This window comes from Rhinolophus ferrumequinum, chromosome 4 (assembly GCF_004115265.2).
Source record: "Rhinolophus ferrumequinum isolate MPI-CBG mRhiFer1 chromosome 4, mRhiFer1_v1.p, whole genome shotgun sequence".
In the NCBI taxonomy this organism is placed as follows: domain Eukaryota; kingdom Metazoa; phylum Chordata; class Mammalia; order Chiroptera; family Rhinolophidae; genus Rhinolophus; species Rhinolophus ferrumequinum.
Genome location: NC_046287.1, coordinates 97,158,111 through 97,176,649, shown reverse-complemented (window position 1 = coordinate 97,176,649; position 18,539 = coordinate 97,158,111). Strand labels below are relative to the sequence as shown.

Sequence of the window (18,539 nt, the reverse complement as noted above, 5' to 3'; positions counted from 1 at the left end):
TGCTGCCAAGAAGCCCGTAGGTGGCCATGGCCCTTTCTGTTTGCCCTGCCTGCCGCCACTGCATGTGTGTCTGCATCTGGTTCCTGCCCAGACACAGGCACGCTGGTCCCACAGCCAAGTGTGTACACCACCGGCTCCACCTGCTCTGGTCCCTCATGCTGGACCTGGAGGCACCACTGAGGACCCCAACAGCCGTGGCAGCCACTGCACACCCCCCACAGTGCTTGCCAGGGACCACACAGTTGTCAAGTGCTGTGGACCCCAGCAGTCTAAGCCCAAGAGACATCACGTGCCCCCAGACCTGGTGCCACCACAGGCCCCCACACTTGGCGCCCGGCAAGACCTGGGACTGCAGTGAGCACAGGCGTGCCCCCACCCACAAGTGAACGTCTCCCATAAAGTCCGGAGGGGGTAACTGCTTCTTCAAGTGCCCAGACTCCTGTGCAGCGTTAGAGAAATCGTGCAGGATCAGGATGTAGGAGGCCACCAACGTTTATTGTAACCCCCCCCCACAAAGAACACAAAGATCAGGAACGTGAAATAACTCACAGAATGGAGAATAGATATTTGATGAGGGCTTATTCTCCAGAATATATAAGGAATTCCTGCAATGCCACAATACAAAGACAAACAACCCAAATTAGAAATGGGCAAAGGGTTTGAGTAGACATTTCACCAGAGAAGATACCCAAATGGCCAGTAAGCACAGGAAAAGATAGATGCTCAACATCATTAGTCTTTAGGGAAATTCAAATCAAAACCGTGAGATACCACTTTACTCCCACTGGCATGACTATAACAAAAAAGACGGACAGTAACAAGTATTGGCAAGGAGGTGGAGAAGTAACCTTCATACACTTCTGGTGGGAACATAAAATGGTGTGAGAGCTTTGGAAAAGAGTTGGGCAGTTCCTCAAGAAGTTCAACAGTGTCCCTGAATGAGCCAGAAGTTCCCCTCCTAGGTATATATATATACTCGATAGAACTGTCCATCCCGAAAGGTGGACGTGAATGTTAGTAGCGTTATTCATAATAGCCGAAAAACAGAGACAACCCAAATGTCCTTCAGTCAGCATTTGGATGAATGGATAAACAATGTCATAGATGCATACAATGGAACGTTATTTAGCCATAAGAAGAAATCAAACTGACATGCTACAGCATGAATGATGCTTGAAGACATTGTTAAGAAGAAAGCAAACACAAGAGGCCACCTATTGTATTATTCCATTAAATGAGTGTCCAGAGTAGACAAATCCCTGGGGACAGAAAGTAGATTGGTGACTGTCAGGGGTTGGGGGAGAGGAGGGCAGGCCGAGTGACTGCTAATGACGAAGAGATTTCTCTTGGAGATGATGACAATGTCTGGAATTAGTGGTGATAGCAGCACGACTCTGTGAGGCATGTAAAAGTCACTGAATTGTACACTTTAAATGGGTGCATTTCATGGTGTGTGAATTTTACCTGATTTTTTAAAAAAGCGTGAATGCTGACATAAATGCCTGGCGCAGGCAAGGGCTGTGAGGGGTCCCACTTGCTGGGCTCTCCTGCTTCCCTTGAAGGAGGGAACTGAGTTGCTGTACAGGTTAGAAATCAGCTTACCTCCAAAGGGTGTTCTGGCTGTTGGTATCTAACTTAGAAACCTACAGAGTTAGAAGGAAGTATAAGACCATCCGTTCATTTCAGCCTGAACAAACCATCACTCCTGGCTGAATGACCCTTTTGAAGATGACACCTTGAACTTTCAAATTTAGGAGATGTGAGAATAAGAAAACCAACATATAAGTCTTACTATTATGACAGTATAAAATGATGCAAGTCGACACCACTTTTATAGGAAGTTACATTAATACTCAGGTGCCTCATATTTATAGTGACTACAGATTTTAACCTAAGGTGTTGATTGCGTTTATCTGACACTTTGTTTGAATTGCAGGAATATGTACTGTTTGGCATCATGCAGGTTTTCCATATGTTTCAAACTGTAACTATCGCAGTTTCTTTTTGTGAGAAATTGCTAAAAGCTGTTGCATCAGGAATTTTGGAAATTCTTCAGACAAGATAATCAGGGAGGATTGACGACATGTTGATAGAAAGCAGACAGCCCTAGTAATTTCAGTAGATCAGTCACGTAGTTTAGTTTTGTCAGTTACCCTGTCCAAAATACAGGTAGTAACACGACCTGCAGATGACATACTATCGCAAGCCCTGGGCTGCACTTCAGAATATGCCATTACTTAATAAACTTCTGGAACACCTTCACACTATTACATAGAGGGCAGGGGGGTGGTTATTATGTATTCCTGGAGGTGAAGGTGTTTTGTACCATCTTTATTAACTTGGTTTGGTCTTACTGGGAGCGTAACCCTTAGTGAGACATATCTCCTAACTGCACACATCTAACTTCTCTGTACATCTTAGGCAACGTAAATGAAAGTTAATAAAATATTCTTTTTAATATGATCTGAAGGAATCTTTAGCCGTAGAGTTAGAAAATAAGTTTGAAAGTAGCAGTTATTCAAACCAATGAAGTTGTGTAAATCATTTAAAGTTATCAGGGAAGGGTTAATAGGGAAGATCCCATTCAATGAAGGTGTTATCTGCAGATACCAGATTTCAGAGATGAAATAATGTGACTATTAGAGAATAATCTGCCTCAGAGTCATGCAGTTTTCAGTATCACCAACATACCTTGGCCTAATTCTGTGAGAGACGTTAATAAGAGTAACTATTTTAATTTTGTTTTGTCACTTCAGAAATTCATGTATGTATGTGCGTGTAGTCAGTAAATTGATCAGTTATTTTTTACCTATTTGTTGAAATCTTTATAATGTTAGCTATTATTGAACCAGTTAATGACAGAAAGAGAATCTGGACTCACAGATATCAGTTGTGTCTAACGTACAGTCGTTGGATTCTCACTTTTCTGCCCTTTGTATCTCTTTGTGAATATTAGCTGGGGACACTGTGCTAGGCACAGAATAACAGAGCGGTTTGTGGTAGTTTCCCGGCTACCATCGCCTATCCCAGCTAGGCGCTGTGAGTAGCTGACAGAGCCATCCTCCAGCGCCAGCACACTGCACACTTTTCCTTCCTTCCTCTCTTTTATCCCCCAGTGCAGTTCTGTGCGGTGAGTGTGGTCACGGCCACACGCTCAGGATGAGGATTTAGGGAGGCCATTCCCGTCTGGTGCCGGTCACACAGTGGTCAGTGGTGAGCCGGACTCACAGGGCACTGGCCACGTCAGCCAGGTGACCCTTTTGTGAGTGCCTGTCTCCCCAAAAGGCTGTGTGGCCGTGAATTCCCCTTCTGTAGCAGTGCCCGGCATGCATTCAGTGAATTTTGGAAAGATAGACATTTTTTGAGTCCACAGGCTTAACCCCTGTGTGTCAGCCCCTAAGAGAAGAGGAAGGGAATGTGTACGTCTGTAAGTAGCCCCCTTGCTGCCTGTGCAGGTAGCACGGCTCTGGGAGTTCAGAGAAGGAAGAAGGGGCTCTCCAGTTTTCTCTCTGAGGACTTCAGGGCACAGTAAAAACTCATTTGGGATGGGGATAATATTTGGAAAATATTAAACAAGTGTGTTTTCATCCCTCACTTCCATAAATCATTGCACCCTCCCCCAGCCATTCCACCATGCTCTTTTCAGGTGCTGACCAATTAGGTTAAAGGGGAGAACGTTGGGGGCGGAGGCCAGGGGGGGCCGCTGGGCACCCAGTCCAACCTTGGGAGCTCCTCAACCCAGCGGGCAGGGCAAGCAGGCCCTGACCAAGCAAGAGGGCATGTTGTGGGAACTCACCAGCACAGGCCTCTGTCGGTGGGCGAGGTTGAGCAGGGACCCAAGGGACAAGTGGGTCCCTACTGCCATGAGGACAGAGGTGGAATGTCAGGGCCAGCTGCTGGGGAGTAGGGAGCAGTAGGAAAACTGAAGGTGGGAAGACCTCTGTGCGTGCCCACAGCTAACACTGAGTGAAGGGCAGTGTCCCTTCCTTATCTTCAGAGAAGGCCTTGACAGTAATACCATTTGAAAAGAAAGTGAAGAAAGTGAGGGAGCGGGCCACACAGGTGTCTCTGGGGGAAGAGTGTCTGAGGCAGAGAGAAGACTAGCAGGAGCAGTCGCTCGCCTGTTGTGTTCTCTGACCAGCACAAAAGCAGAGTGAGGAGTAGAGTGACAGGAGATGATGTCCAGCAGGCAAAGGGCCCAAGGGAAAAATCCCAGCTTTTCCCTGCCTGTTTAATACAGGAAGTCGATAAGCCCTGCTGGACATCCAATTGTTCCGTTTGTCCTTCCCCTTTTGTATGGCAACTTTCCCTTACAGGACAGGGCCCCTGGCTGCCCGCTCCAAGGGGGCTTGGAGAGGCTGGTGAGAACTCTGAGCCAGGCCCCTGGAGGAATGAAGTACGAGTTCAAGAGGCCACCTGCACTGACGGATTTTGTCTGTTCTCCACCCTGCCACCTGCATTCCTTGTACACCTGTGTGGAGCCCATGGGTTACGCACCTACTTTTGGACTTGTAGCCACCTTGAGAGGTCACTGCCCCTTCTGCATCACTTTTATGCATGAGCAGAAAACCCCATCGTCTAGAAAGCGCGGTCACATCCTGTCCGTGTTTACTTGCGTGTCTGTCTTACTGTACGCGTACACCTCCCTCCTGTGTTGAACTGCTCTCAGTCATAATGAGCACAGAAGCAGTGTCCCTTTTCTTTTGCTTCTTAATGTGTGTGTGTTCTTTTTCTTCTCTTTGTTGAGGTGTAATCAACAAATAAAACTGTAAGATCTTTTAAAGTGGACAATGTGATAATTTGATATACGTTGTGAAAGGATTCCCCATTCCATTAATTAACACGTCTGTCACCTCATTTACCTCCTTTGTGTATGTGTGAGAGGCCATTTCAGTTCTTCTATCTTAGAAAATTTCAGTTGCACAATGTATAGTGTACAGGGTTAGCAGCCAGTCACCAGGCGGTGCATCAGGTCCTCAGGACTTACTCATCTTACAACGAAAGTGTGTGCCCGTTTACCAGGCTCCCATTTCCCTCACCCCCAGGCCCTGGCACCCGCTTTTCTCTCGGCTTCTATGAGTTTGACTTTTTTTTTAGATTTCATGTGTAAGTGATACTATGCAGTATTTGTCTTCCTCTGTTTGGCTTTTTTCACTTAACATAATGCCCTCCAGTTTCATCCACATTGTTGCAAATGATAGGATTCCCTTATTTTTAAGGCTGAATAATCCATATATCTCTATATATGTATATATAGATATCTATAGATATAGGTGTATCTATCTATAGATAGAGATGTAGGTAATAGATAAATATGTATATGCATCATATATATATGTACCTATATACATATATATGCACAAAATTTTTTTTAATTCATTCATCCATTAATGGACGCTTAAGGTGTTTCCATACCTTGGCTGTTGTGAAGAATGCTGCGATGAACATGGGGGTGTAGATATCATGTTGAAATCATGTTTTTATTTCCTTTGGGTATATGCCAGAAGTGGAATTGCTGGATCATAAAGTGGTTCTATTTTAAAGTTCTTGGGGAACCTCCACACTGTTTTTCCATCGTGGCTGTACCAATTTACATTCTCACCAACAGTGCACAAGCGTTTCCTTTTCTCCAAATCCTTAGCAACACTTGTTATCTCTTGTCTTTTTGGTGATAGTCATTCTAAAAGGTGTGAGGTGACATCTCATTGTGGTTTTGATTTGCATTTCCCTGCTGATTAGTGATGTTGAGCATCTTTTCATGTACCTGTTGGCCATTTGTACATCGTCTTTGGAAAAATGTCTCTTCAGGTCTGTTGCCCACTTTTAAATGGGATTGTGTTTTTGTTATTGAGTTGTATGAATTCTTATATATTTTGAATAATTACATCTTATTGTATATGTGGTTTGCAAATATATTTCCCATTCCATGGGTTGCCTTTTCTTTTGATGTCTTCCTTTGCTATGCAGAAGCTTTTTAGTTTGATGTGGTCCCACTGATTTATTTTTGCTTTTTTTTTGCCTTTGCTTTTGGTGTCAAATCCAAAAAAGTAATGACAAGACTGATGTCAAGGAACTCACCTCCTATGTTTTCTTCAAATCGATAATCCTTTTTGAGTTAATTTTTCTGTATTGTGTACGATTTTGTGTATTGTGTTTTGTTTTGTTTTTGTCTTTAAAAAAAGACTAAACCAGCTGCTTTAGTCATTGATCTTTTTTCTTGTCTTTTTAGGCTTTATTTCAATTATTTCCACTCTGACCTTTGTCATTTCCTTCCTTATACTAACTTTAGGTTTACTTTATTCTTCTTTGTCTAGTTTTTTGGGGTGTAAAGTTATTTGTGATCTTTCATTTTTCTTAAATATAGGCGTTTATGGCTATAAACTTCTCTCTTAGAACTGCTTTTGCAGCATCCCATAGGTTTTGATATGTTGTGCTTCCATTTTTGTTTGTTTAAGATAATTTTCAATTTTCCTTCTGATACCTTGTTTGACCCATTGGTTTTTCAGGAACATGATGTTTAATTTCCAATATTTGTGAATTTTCAAGCTTTCCATTTGTTATTATATCTAGTATTATGCCACATGGTCGGCAAAGATACTTGGTATTAAACCTTTTAAAATTTGCTAAGGTTCTTTTTGTTACCTATCACATAATCTATGCCAGGGAATGTTCTGTGCATGCTTCAGAAGAATGTATATTTTGCTTCTGTAGGATGGAATGTTCTGTATATGCCTGTTAGGTCCATTTGGTATAAAATATGGTTCAAATCCAGCATTTCCCTGTTGATTTTCTGTCTGGATGATCTATCCATTGTTGAATGTGGGGTATTCAATTTCCCTACTAATACTCTATGGTTGTCTATTTTATCCGTCAGATCTGTTGTTATTTGCTTAATATATTTAGGTGCTCCTATGTTGGTTGCTTATATTATGTTGGTTGTATTTATGACTATTATATCTTCTTGATGAATTGATTCCTTTATCATTATATAACGACCTTCTTTGTGTCTTATCATTTTTGGCTTAAATTTTATTTTGTCTAATATAAGTATAGCTTCCCCTGCTGCCTTTTGTTTTCCATTTGCAGGTAATATCTTTTTCTATCCCTTCACTTTGAGCCTTTGCGTGTCCTTAAAGCTGAAGTGAGTCTTTTGTCAGCAGCATATAATTGGGTCTTTTGATTGGAAAGTGTAGTCCATTTACATTTAGAGTGATTATTAATAGGTATGGAGTTACTGCTGCCATTTTGTTAATTGTTTTCTCTTGTTTTAATATCCTCCTTCTTTTGGTGAATGTATTAACATGACTTGCTTGATTGTGTCTTGTTTCTGCAAGGGCTCTCCTCGCTCTCCGAGGTGCTTTCCTGACCACAGAAGTCATCATATTCTCTAAAAGTCCTCATTACTTGACCATGGGTTATTTTTAGAATGAAGAGGAATCTGCGTTTTTCTCTTGCGATGTTCCAGGCAAGGGGAAAAGCAGTGTTAAGGAACTTTGATTAGGAAGATAATAGCCAGCACGTCTTGGTTCCAGTTCCATGCTTGCTGCTGTTCATTTATTATCTCATTTAATTAGATTCATATTACCTATCCATGTTTTATTAATAAGCACATTCCCATTTGAATCAGTTACATCTTTGCTCTGCTAATGGACTAGATTTGATAGGCACAATCCAATATTTCCAGGGATTTTTTTGTTTCGTGTTTCAAAGCTTTATTTTTCAATATCCATGTGCAAAATAAAATTGATAGTTGAGGTTGTCATACTAAACAGATGTACTCCTACTTAATATTTTGTTCATCATTGACAATATGGCTAATAGTACTATAAATTGCCTCACGAGGTTTAGTCAGTTTGTTAGCAGTGATTTTTTTCTTATAAAACTTGGTCCACTGTCCTTAAAATAGGCCATAATTCTGGTAGCACGGAAAATATTTTGTAATTGTCATTAGGATGCTATAAAATTCTCATAGTGGCACTTTTGGAGATTATTCAGATTTGTATGGTAATGTAGAGAAGGATTTGTGCCTGATACATATTTTTACATATTGGAGAGCAGTATTAACATTTTAACTTACTCTTATTACTATAATTAGGATTAGTATCATTATACTAAAGCCATCTTCTTGCTAGCTGTCAGCTATAGGCTACCCCCTCGTCCCAGAAGCCTCCCCCAGGTCCAGTACTGTTTACATCTTATTATAATTCTTACTGTTATTATCACTTGTGTAAGGACTTTCTTTTTTAGCTATAAAAATTAAGTTACAACTTAATTTTTGACTTTTATCAAATTAGAAATACTAGTCTATATTAATTCATGGAAAATATATACATACATCATAAACACACGTTCAGAGAGAGAGAGAGGGCAGGTATCAAATATAAACATACAAATCTGGCATAGGAGTATGTTTTGGGAGTTAGGAATTTGAAATCAAAGTGGTTATAATTTTCACACTTGTAGGAAGCAGTAAGTCACATAATTAGCTACTTTCAGATGTGCAATATGAAGGAGCAAGAAAGCATGGGCTTTGAATTTAGAAAGACACCTGACTCTGAATCCTGTCCCCCACGTGTCTGACCTGTGTGATTGCCAGTTGGAGTGCAGGCTAAGTTGCTGTGAGAAAGACTCCCAAAATACAATTATTAAAATAAAGTTCATTTCCTTTTGCCTAACAAGGCACAGGTGAGCAGGTGGGGCTGTTGAGCTGGTGGCTCCTGAACATACGGCTTTTATCTTTGAGTCCAAGGTGGTGGTTCCAGTTTTCAGTTTTTCAAGGCTAGCAGGAAAGCAGAAAGAGAATGTGGAAGACGAGCAGCTTTCTTTTGAGGGACCCAGTTGTACACATTACCTCCACTCACATCTGCTTGGAAATGTAGTTTCATAGCAACGCTGAGCCTCAAGAAGAAAACCTGGGAAATGTAGTCTCTTCCAGAACGACCACAAACAAGCCTTGCTCAGGTTTAGTAGGGGGAGATGTGATTCTGTTTCTAAGAGGAAGAAGAGGAAATGAGGAGGGGCCACTTAACAATCTCTGCCAGTAGACTTGACCAAATGACCCTCTTTTGAGTCTCTTTGTAAACTATACAGTGTTACAGTATTTATAAAATATTTATAAAAGTACCTTCCTCAAAAGATTTTCATGAAGACACAGGATATACATGTAATGACTGTAGTTATCCCTCCCATATTTTCAGGGATTTATTTCTCTTAATAGTATTTCTGAACACAACTCTTATTTTTTGAAATAGATATTCGTATCAGTTTTCTGTTGCTATGTAACAAACTTAGTGACTTAAAGCAGTCACACCTTGTGGTTTCAGTGGGTCAGAAGGCAGAGATACCTAGCTGCATCTTATGCTTGGGGTTCCCACAAGGCTGCAGTTGAGGTGTTAGCTGGGCAGCAAGTCATCTGAGGGCTTGACTGCTTCTCCCAAGTGGTTGGCAGAGTTCATATCTTTGCAGCTGGGACCGAGGGCCCTGACTTTTTGCTGGCTGTCAGCTACAGGGCACCCGTCTCTCAGAGGCCACGCCCAGGTCTTAAATCCCTCCACCCAGATTCTACAGGGTGCCCCCAGTTCCCTGCCAGCTGGGCTTTCCCGACATGGCTTCTGGCTTCCCTAGGCTACAAGGAGGTTTTCTAGAGTGAGTCCGCTAGCCAGAAGGAGTCATTCTGTATACCTCAACTAACCCTGGGAGTGGCGTCCCATCACCTTTGCCATACTCTGTTGGTTAGAAGCAAGGCACGGGCCCTGTCCACATTCAAGGGGAGGAGATTTCACACAGGCGTGAACGGGAAGACAGGATCATGGGAACCACCTGAGCGTGTATGCAACACAATAGTTGTGTTACATGTTAAATCACTTCATATTCAAAATTGAGTGTTCCGTTTATTTGTCACTGGTGTTGCATGGGTTTTGGTAAAATGTCAATAGGGACTTTTATCAAATTAGAAATACTAGTCTATATTAATTCATGGAAAATATATACATACATCGTAAACACACATTCAGAGAGAGTGAGGGCAGACAGGAGGCTCCCTCCTCTGGTCTCCACTGTGGTTCTTCGTTCAACACTTGGATAAAGACTTGGTATCATGAGGTGACACTCCACAGGCCAACAGCATCGTGTGTGCAGAATGTGAAGAGTCACCATGGTCTGTCCACCCAGACCGGCTCAGGCATTGGCTTCTTCCTCTCCTCTCTTGCTGTCATGTAGGTGTCCTAACTACAGCGGGCACACGTTGAACAATAAGCCTTTATGGACTTGTAGGTATTGCTGGCCCATCTTTGTTTAGACTCTATGAAGCATGAAGGGGATTGAAGTCACACCCTCGGAAGCACTGCACAGACCCTGTACATATCCCAGACCTGGAGAGCTGCTGCCAAAAGTAGCCTCAAATTCTTATATCACCTATCAAATAATGTAATCAAAGAATTCTTATTAAAATTTGTATTCGTAATCACCCCGATATCCAAAAGCTGTTTTGGGCACTGTTGTAGCCCCTTGTCTGTGAAATGGATGTTATACCTGGCTTCCCCATCTCAGTCAAAAGTCTGTTGGTAATATTGCACATCGCTGTGAACGAACCTTCTAGTGTCTGTCCACCGGCCCACCCATCTGTCCATCTGTCCCCTCAGCAGACAGCTGTTGAATGCCTCTTGTGCAGAGTGGAGGCACACGTACAGCATCGTGGTCCACGCTCTTAAAGGAAATTTCAGTTCAGCATGACGCACACCAAGGAAGCAGTGGTGTCGTTTCTGTTCTCCCAGTTTACAATGTTTCATTGATAAGATTGTTTTACAATAAATTTTAGCTAAATGCATTTATGTACATATAGCTAGAAATGAAGAAATGATGTGCTACACTTGAGAGTGTGATTAAGAGAAAGGGTCATCCAGTCATTGAGCATTTAACGTGTAGCTTATTCTGCACTGGTCCCTCTTCTAGGTTCCAAACTAAAATAGACACAGTAGTCCCGCTTATTCGTGGTTTCACTTTCTGCAGTTTCAGTTTACCCATGGTCAACTACATTCTGAAAATAATAAATGGAAAATTCCAGAAATAAACAATTCATAAGTTTTAAATTGCGTGCCCTTCTGGGGAGCATGATGACATCTCGTGCCGTCCTCTCTGCCCCCTCTGGCACGTGAATTGTCCCTTTGTCCTGTGTACCCACTCTTGTACCCACTCCCGGCCCATTAGTTATGTAGCCGTCTTGCTTATCAGATCGACTGGTGAGGTGTTGCTGTGCTTATACTGGTGTTCAGGTGATCCTATTTACCTCATACTAGCCCCACAGTCATTCGTATAGCTTTTATTACAGTATATTGTTTTAATTGTTCTGTTTGATTATCATTATTGTTAATCTAGTACTGTTCCTAATTTATAAAGTAAGCTTTATCATAGGCGTGTATGTATAGGAAGAAATATATACTGTATAGGGGTAGTACTATCCTGGTTTTAGAAATCTCAGCATCTTGGAACACATCCCTGGTGGATAAGGGAGGACATTGTAGCACGTAACCAGCTACTTTGCTGCCTTTCCATTCCTGGCTCTGTCTCCGATTTGGATGGAGGAAAATTGTGTGGTTGGAAAAGGGCTGTAGCAAATCAGAACCGTCAGGGGCCCCGCCTCTGACTTCTAAAGCAAGGTAGTGTCCGTTGAGTTCCTACCATGTTGCTTCGTCTTCTCCGTGTTTTTGTCTTTCGTATGGGATCACTGAGGTGATCTAACTCAAGGGGAGTTTTTAATAGCCTGCCTTGGCATCATGTTAGGATTGGGAAACCCCCCTCCTAGTCAGGATGGAACAGAAACTGCCAAAGTGCATCCTTTGGTTTTGAGATCAGATCCGCACATTACACAATGAAGGAGGAGCGAAAACGTTTGTCCATCTGACAAATGTCCATTAAGAAAAAGAAAACTTCAATTTAAAAGGAAGAGACTATAATAACTCCAGAATTTAAAATGAAATTCTGTCTTTCATTTTTCCTGATGGATGAGTGAAATGACAACCAGGACTTAATATCAAGTTGAATTAGCAGGAATTCAGCCATTTGTGGTCAAATAGCAATGAAATTGTAGGTCTTAGTGTGTCATAAATTTATAAACGGCTGATGAAAGGTGTCAGGTAGCTATAATTTATTTAGCATGTCTTGAGGTATGGAAGGGGTGTAGTACTGAACTCAAACCTGTAATTAAAGAGCAAGACCCAACGAGGTGTGCGTTGTGCCAAGATATCTGTATCCAGGTCAGGATTTTGGTGTAAGGCAGACGCCGTGGTGGTTCAGGAAATTGTGCATTACACAAATCCTGATGTCTCTTTCTGCGCTTCTGAAAGGTCTTATTTTTATGACTGTGTTTATGTGGGAACTCAGTTACACGTTGATGAAACTAAGGAACCTAGAAATTTCTTAGCTCAAATCAAATGCCACTATTGAAGTAGGCCTGCTTTCAAGACAAAACAAAGCTGTATTCAGCTCGAATCTAAACAAAATTAAACTCAGCTCTGTACTGCAAAGGCTGCCAAACTTGTTCTGGCAGATCCCCAAGAAGAAAAACTTTCAAAGACAGAGCCCCTTAACTGTGTGCTACCAATCTTGGGGCTTTCTCCCTGAGAGAGACTTACATCATTGATAGCCGGAGACCCAGTATCGGTGGAGTATCACGTTAAAGCTCCCGCCGTATTCCATTACAAAAGATACCATCATATCCCAGCGGCTTTATATGAGAAAGATCACCAGTGGTCCATTAAGATTCCAGCATAACACAAAAGCTGACATAGAGCCCCCTTTTATGAATAAGACAGAATATACAGACCATATATAGGTTAGAAATGAATTCTAAAAGACCCAAGTCTTTGACTAAAAAACGAGTTATTCAAAATTTGTTATAAGAAAATTGGATCCATAGATGGTCCTTGGCTATTCGCCTGCAATTTAAATCCCATTTGCATACAAACAGGGTATTAGGCCTGTCTCTACCTTCCCATGCCCTCCACTGCCCCCCCGAGGGTACTTGTTGGTGGGAGAATGTGTGGTCACATTGTCTCAGCCACGGCAGGGCCACCGTGGAGCTTCAAACACTTCAGCCCCACCAGTCTGCCTGTTTTCGTGGTGCTACATGGTGGTTGCACCTGTGCCTGGGCGACTTAGGAAGGATCCAGGTCTGGTTACCATAAGGGACCCAAAGTAGCAGCCATGTGAGCGCACCCCGCAGCACTGTGGGGACCCGTGGAGTTAGCAACCGCACTCTCGGCCTGCCGCTTCCCTATCGCTGGGTCACACCTTCACAGATGGGCCCACATGGGCACTGCAAGGAGGAAGGGCACACCTCTTTCCCTCAAGGTCACCGTTCTCAGGGTGCCCAGCTGACTTCCAATCATATCACCTTGGAAGAAAGGGGAGCATAACGTTCATCCGTGCCCTGGTATCCTCGCGATCTGCGTTAGTTGAGTGCTCTGGCATGCCTGCCCTTAGAACAGCTCCTTTTCCTCGTCCAGGCAAAATGTTTGTCGAAAAGTGTGGAACACACTCACAGAGTAACTAGCATGGGACTTCGCTGTGTGCTGAGGTAGGACTTAGAGTGTGTTCTGAACTAGGCCGCACCGCTAGGCCCCAGGAACCATCTATGTTTCTTTTGTTTTGTTGGTTTTTTAAACATATGTTCCTTAATAAGTTAGGTAGAATTTGCTTATCTAGTTTATAGATTTATGGTCAGGATTCTACTTTGTTTTCCAAGGAGTTAAAAGATTTATTAGATAATGGTCACCTTCATTTAAAAAACTTGAGCCTTCAATTTATTTTTTTAAAAATGTGAATGTCGGATAAAGAATACGTTAGAAGACGGTGGATTAGTGCATGTCAGATTTGTTTCAGAAAAGTAAAAATTGTGAAGTCAGAAATATGTCTTTTAAGGGCATTTTTTGCAAGTCCATCTTTTGTGGTAGCAAATGCACGTGCTAGGTGAGCTTGTGCATTTGCACTTGGATGCCCTCCTCCTCCTAACCCAGCAGAATCTGAGCATTTTCAGCTTTTAGGTACAGAGAGAGAACAGTATTCATGCGAAAAGAATTTTCCAGTGAAGAGTATTCTTCCATGAAAACTCACGTGGCCTTTCTTAGAATAACTACATCGTCCTCAATGAGAATGGACGCCAGGCCCGAAATTGCCTCTGGTGCCAATGACCAGGTGTTTCCACCAGTCTGGCATAGATGGGACAGTCCTGCTGCACTGTCGTCACTCCTGCCGCTGCGTCTGGGCTGTCCTCTACCTTTCTGCCACAGAAATGAATCCCAGCAGTGCCAAACTTGTACAAAACAGTCAGGTGTCAGGTTTGCTTTCCTCAGGGCTTCTCTCCTTGGCTGGCAGACAGCCGCCACCTTGCTGTGTCCTCACGTGGTCTTTCCTGTGTGTGCCCCTCCCTGGGGTCTCCCCGCTTCCTCCTAAGGATTAGGGGAATCAGGGCTCAACTGCATTTCAACTTGGTCACCCTTTTAAAGGCCCCTCTCCAAACAGTCACATTCTGAGGTGCTGGGGGTGAGGGCTGCAACATGGGGATTTTGAGGGGACACAGTCCGGGATGTAAGATGTGAAAAAATATTAATATCATGAGTGATATGGCCTTCTCGAGTGAAATCTAAAGGAAAACAGTTGCAGATTTCTTGTGTTCTCATACATAATATCGAAAACACAGAGACTTAATTCTTTCCTGTGCTGTGCTTCTGTTCTGACAGGCCTGGCAGCTGCGATTCAGCCACCTTGTGGGCTATGGTGCCAAATACTACTCTTACCTGATGTCCAGGGCAGTAGCTTCTATGGTTTGGAAGGAATGTTTTCTACAGGATCCTTTTAACAGGTAATGGGGGTGTTGTCACAAAATGTTCCCTTCTTCACCTTCAGTAACCTCCCACGCCACTGCCTCCCGAGTCAGACTCTGAGAACCTCAGCCGCTCAGCGCACAGCCTGAACCTGGTAGGAAACCAGAGTTCTATGAGGCAGTCGTCACACAACCCAAACCCCTGTCAGGCCCTTCCTGCGGGAACCGTCCTCCTGCTCCAGGGACAGCGGGGCCCTGACTCCCACCTCCCGCTGCAGCCCTGCGTGGCTGCCACCCGCAGTGATGGCCGATGGTGACTGGTGCCCTGCCCTTGTACCCACAGGGACCCTTTGTCTGAGGGCTCTGTGCTTTTGTACAAAATAGGCCCAGACTGCTTTGTGTCCATCGTCTCCTTGGGTTTTCTTAGTTTTCCAGCCTCTCCCGTGGCAGTACCCTATAGCTCTCGGTTCTTCCTGTCACTTTGACAGGTGTCCTTCTGTTTGGTACAAGCACCTGAAGCTTCCCTCGTAAGGAACACCTCACTTCCTCCTTACTGCCTAACACAGGACTTACTGCTTTCTTCTTCTGGGAGCAGCACCACTGAAAACTGTGGTAGTCCACGTTAGCATCCAGTCTGTTCTGGAAAGTTCCCCCTCTGCCTGGCTCTGGCACACTTCCCTTGGCTGTGGGAGACAGTGGGGGTCTGGGGAGGGGAACTGCTTCCCCACCAGCACTTGGACAGTGTGGTCCCTGCCCCACAGGGCACTCTGCTGCCCTGCCTGGCAGGTGTCCCCCTGAGCAGCCCAGCTCCACGGCTCCGTCATCAGGTAATAGGACCTTGTGCAGCTCTCCTCGTGGAAGGCTGCAGGGACTTGTGTGTCTGTGCGGAGCCCACGGCCTCTCCCGGAGCTAGTTCACCAGATTAGTCAGTGAATGTGGCGAGCCTCGAATTCTCCCACGAGGTAATTTCAGTGAGAGACAGGATGCCCGCCCCTTCCCCACAACAGGCAGGACGTGGGGGCTGGGGCAGGCGGGAGTCACCAGGCTCCCGCTGGGTGGGGTAGCACAGGGGAGCGCCCTCCTCCCTGACTGGGCCTCCCTCTGACAGCAGGAAGGGCGGGGAGGAGTTCAGTCCTGGTTTCTCCTGTCCTCAGAAGGAGCTTCCTTTGAAAGCAAACCACTAATTATGACTGGTCTGATAGTCGTTGAAAGCATTTTATCTCCTCACCACACCAATAAATACATCTCCAAATATCTCTCTGGCAGCCATGGCTGATGACTGTTATCTTGCCTGCTTTCACGTGGTTTAAGATTAATGGCATCTTAAATTTCTAGCGGGCCCTAGAGTGTTCCTGTGGCATGTTATTTTACATTCGCAGCAGCCTTGGCAGAGCGGGTGTTTTATAAGAGGAAACTGAGGTTCGGAGAGGATAAATGATTTGTTCAAGGCTTCGTAGTTAACAAGGTGGCGTAAGGTCTGCTAATCCCGTCTCCCTCTCTCCTTCCCCCACCCCCTCAGCTTTTATACAATTCGCCATAGGTTGGGATTTTCTCAGAAGTTAATAATCACATTCGGTTCCCAAATCTTTTAAACGTGAATCTGATGTAATAGAATTTTTAAATGTTTTACAGCTTGGTACCCACATGTTACTTTGTCTTCAGCCTTTTGCACACTGCAGACATTTGGTCTGCTCTTCAGATTTTATTATTTTCAAAGAATCTAAAGCCCAAATTGACTACAATAAATCAATTTTGGGGATTACAATTCTTTACTGGAGATTTCTATAAAATAGACAAAATATGATCTTGTTTAAAGGAACTACACTTCACTAGAAAACCACATACTACTAAATACGTATATTTCCAAGTATTTACATCTTATTTATCTATGCATTCTTGCCTAGACATGTAATTGCCACACTTTTGTAGACATTACTTTGTAAAAGTAAGCTAGTAAAACTACTCATCAGACTAGAAAATTTCTAACCTTTGTCAAAAGATACTTTTGAAAACCCACCAGGCTGGACGCCGACCTCAGTACGCCAGGCAGGATAGGTGAGGCTGGCATAGAGCCGGAGGCCTGTGGCAGGGGTTTCACATAGGCCAGTGGTTGGGAGAGGATACCATGCCCCTCAGGCCAGGGTCTGGTGGTGCGCTCAGCCGCCCCTGTCCCCTGAGAGGACCCTGACTTCTGTCCAGGTTTCCTGCTTCGTGGTGCACTTTGCCTTAGAGCTTACTTCAGGATGTAACCCCAATTAGTGTTCAATGTGAGCGTATTTTGGATACAGTAACGCTATCAAAAATTCTGATTAGTGAGCATGTTTGCACAATCACCTACATAAAGATGTTACAGAAATAATGGAATGAAAATATCAACATTTACTTATGTCATCCTAGTGTGTCGTCATTTGCATTGAAGGAATTGCATTTTCCATAAAATACGAAAGAGAAGCACTGTATAACTTGTCTCCAGGTGCCATGAACTTGGGGAATTTCTGCCTATAAAAACTCTTCGAAATCTGCCTCCATCATGTTGCAGACAGTGTTCCTTATAGAATCCAGCTGACAGAGGGCATCAGCAGATGGGAGCGAGCTGTCCCCTCCCTCGCCACCCGCACACTCCATCAGTTTTCTGTTCCTTAGCTGTTATCCTCAGCCAAGGTCTCCTGCTGGAATTAACCCTCTCTTGCCAGCTTTTCTTTTTCTTCCTTATTATTTCGAAGTGTTATTTTTCTCTCTTTGTTGGGTGCCACCTCAAGTTCTTTTATGAAAGTCAAGATGGTATAAATAATTTCAAATCCCACTTTAAAAGAATCCTAAAGATGATGGAGAATAGGATATAATCTTTTATTTATTGTCTAATAAGTGAACTAAATAATCCTTTCCACGAAAACAGATTGCTTGCTACAAAACAGCTAAAAATATGGTTAGCCTTTTACAGTAAACATGTCACACCTGGTTTTACTCAATCCAAATCAGAATTCGATTTTTAGAAGCCAAAAAATAAAGAGCCGCATTGTCTCATAGTGGCAGTTTTTCTGAATATGACATCAGTCTGGCTTCTTTTGAGAAACTCAAGAGAAGTGTGAGTGGGGGCCAAGTGGGCCGTGTGTGCAGGTGCCTGTAACAGTGTCCTGTGTCCCCAGGGCCACCGGAGAGCGCTACCGCCAAGAGATGCTGGCTCACGGTGGGGGCAGGGAGCCCATGCTCATGGTGCAAGGTAAGCCAAAGCGAGGGCGGGGAACTGTCCTGTGGCTGCTTTATTTCTTTAAGTTAAAATTCACTGGGGCGACAATTGTTAGTAAAGTTACATAGGTTTCAGGTGTACAATTCTGTAATACATTATCTATATCTCACATTGTGTGTTCACCACCCAGAGTCAGTTCTCCTTCCATCACTATATGTTAAACCCCCTTTACCTTCTTCTAGAGCCCGTCTCCCCCGTACCCTCTGGTAATGTCCTGTGGCTTTTTAAAGTCATTCTATGACTTATACGTTTGAGTATCAGAACTTTGAGTTACGTTTTTGCCCCATCTATGATGAATGCTGTTTCATAGTTTCTCTGTACATTTTTTTCTTTTAAAGAGATGATGCTTCAGCGGTGTACTTTTTTCTGAGCCTCTATTTCATTGTATCCCAAATAACAAGTTTTAGTTACTGTGATTTATTAGATGCCAGGATAAAATCTCAGGCTTTAGCTTTCAAAATGTTACTAATACGG

At 43.5% G+C, this 18,539-nt stretch overlaps 1 protein-coding gene across 1 annotated transcript in view; it reads left to right on the top strand.

Annotated features, from left to right (window-relative positions):
- Window positions 1-18,539, top strand: part of MIPEP (mitochondrial intermediate peptidase) — a 174,702-nt gene that overhangs the window by 129,296 nt on the left and 26,867 nt on the right. Inside the window, exons 17-18 of the mRNA XM_033105122.1 lie at window positions 14,736-14,857; window positions 17,965-18,038. Of these exons, the coding sequence (XP_032961013.1) occupies window positions 14,736-14,857; window positions 17,965-18,038 (196 nt within the window). The remainder of the gene's footprint in view (window positions 1-14,735; window positions 14,858-17,964; window positions 18,039-18,539) is intronic.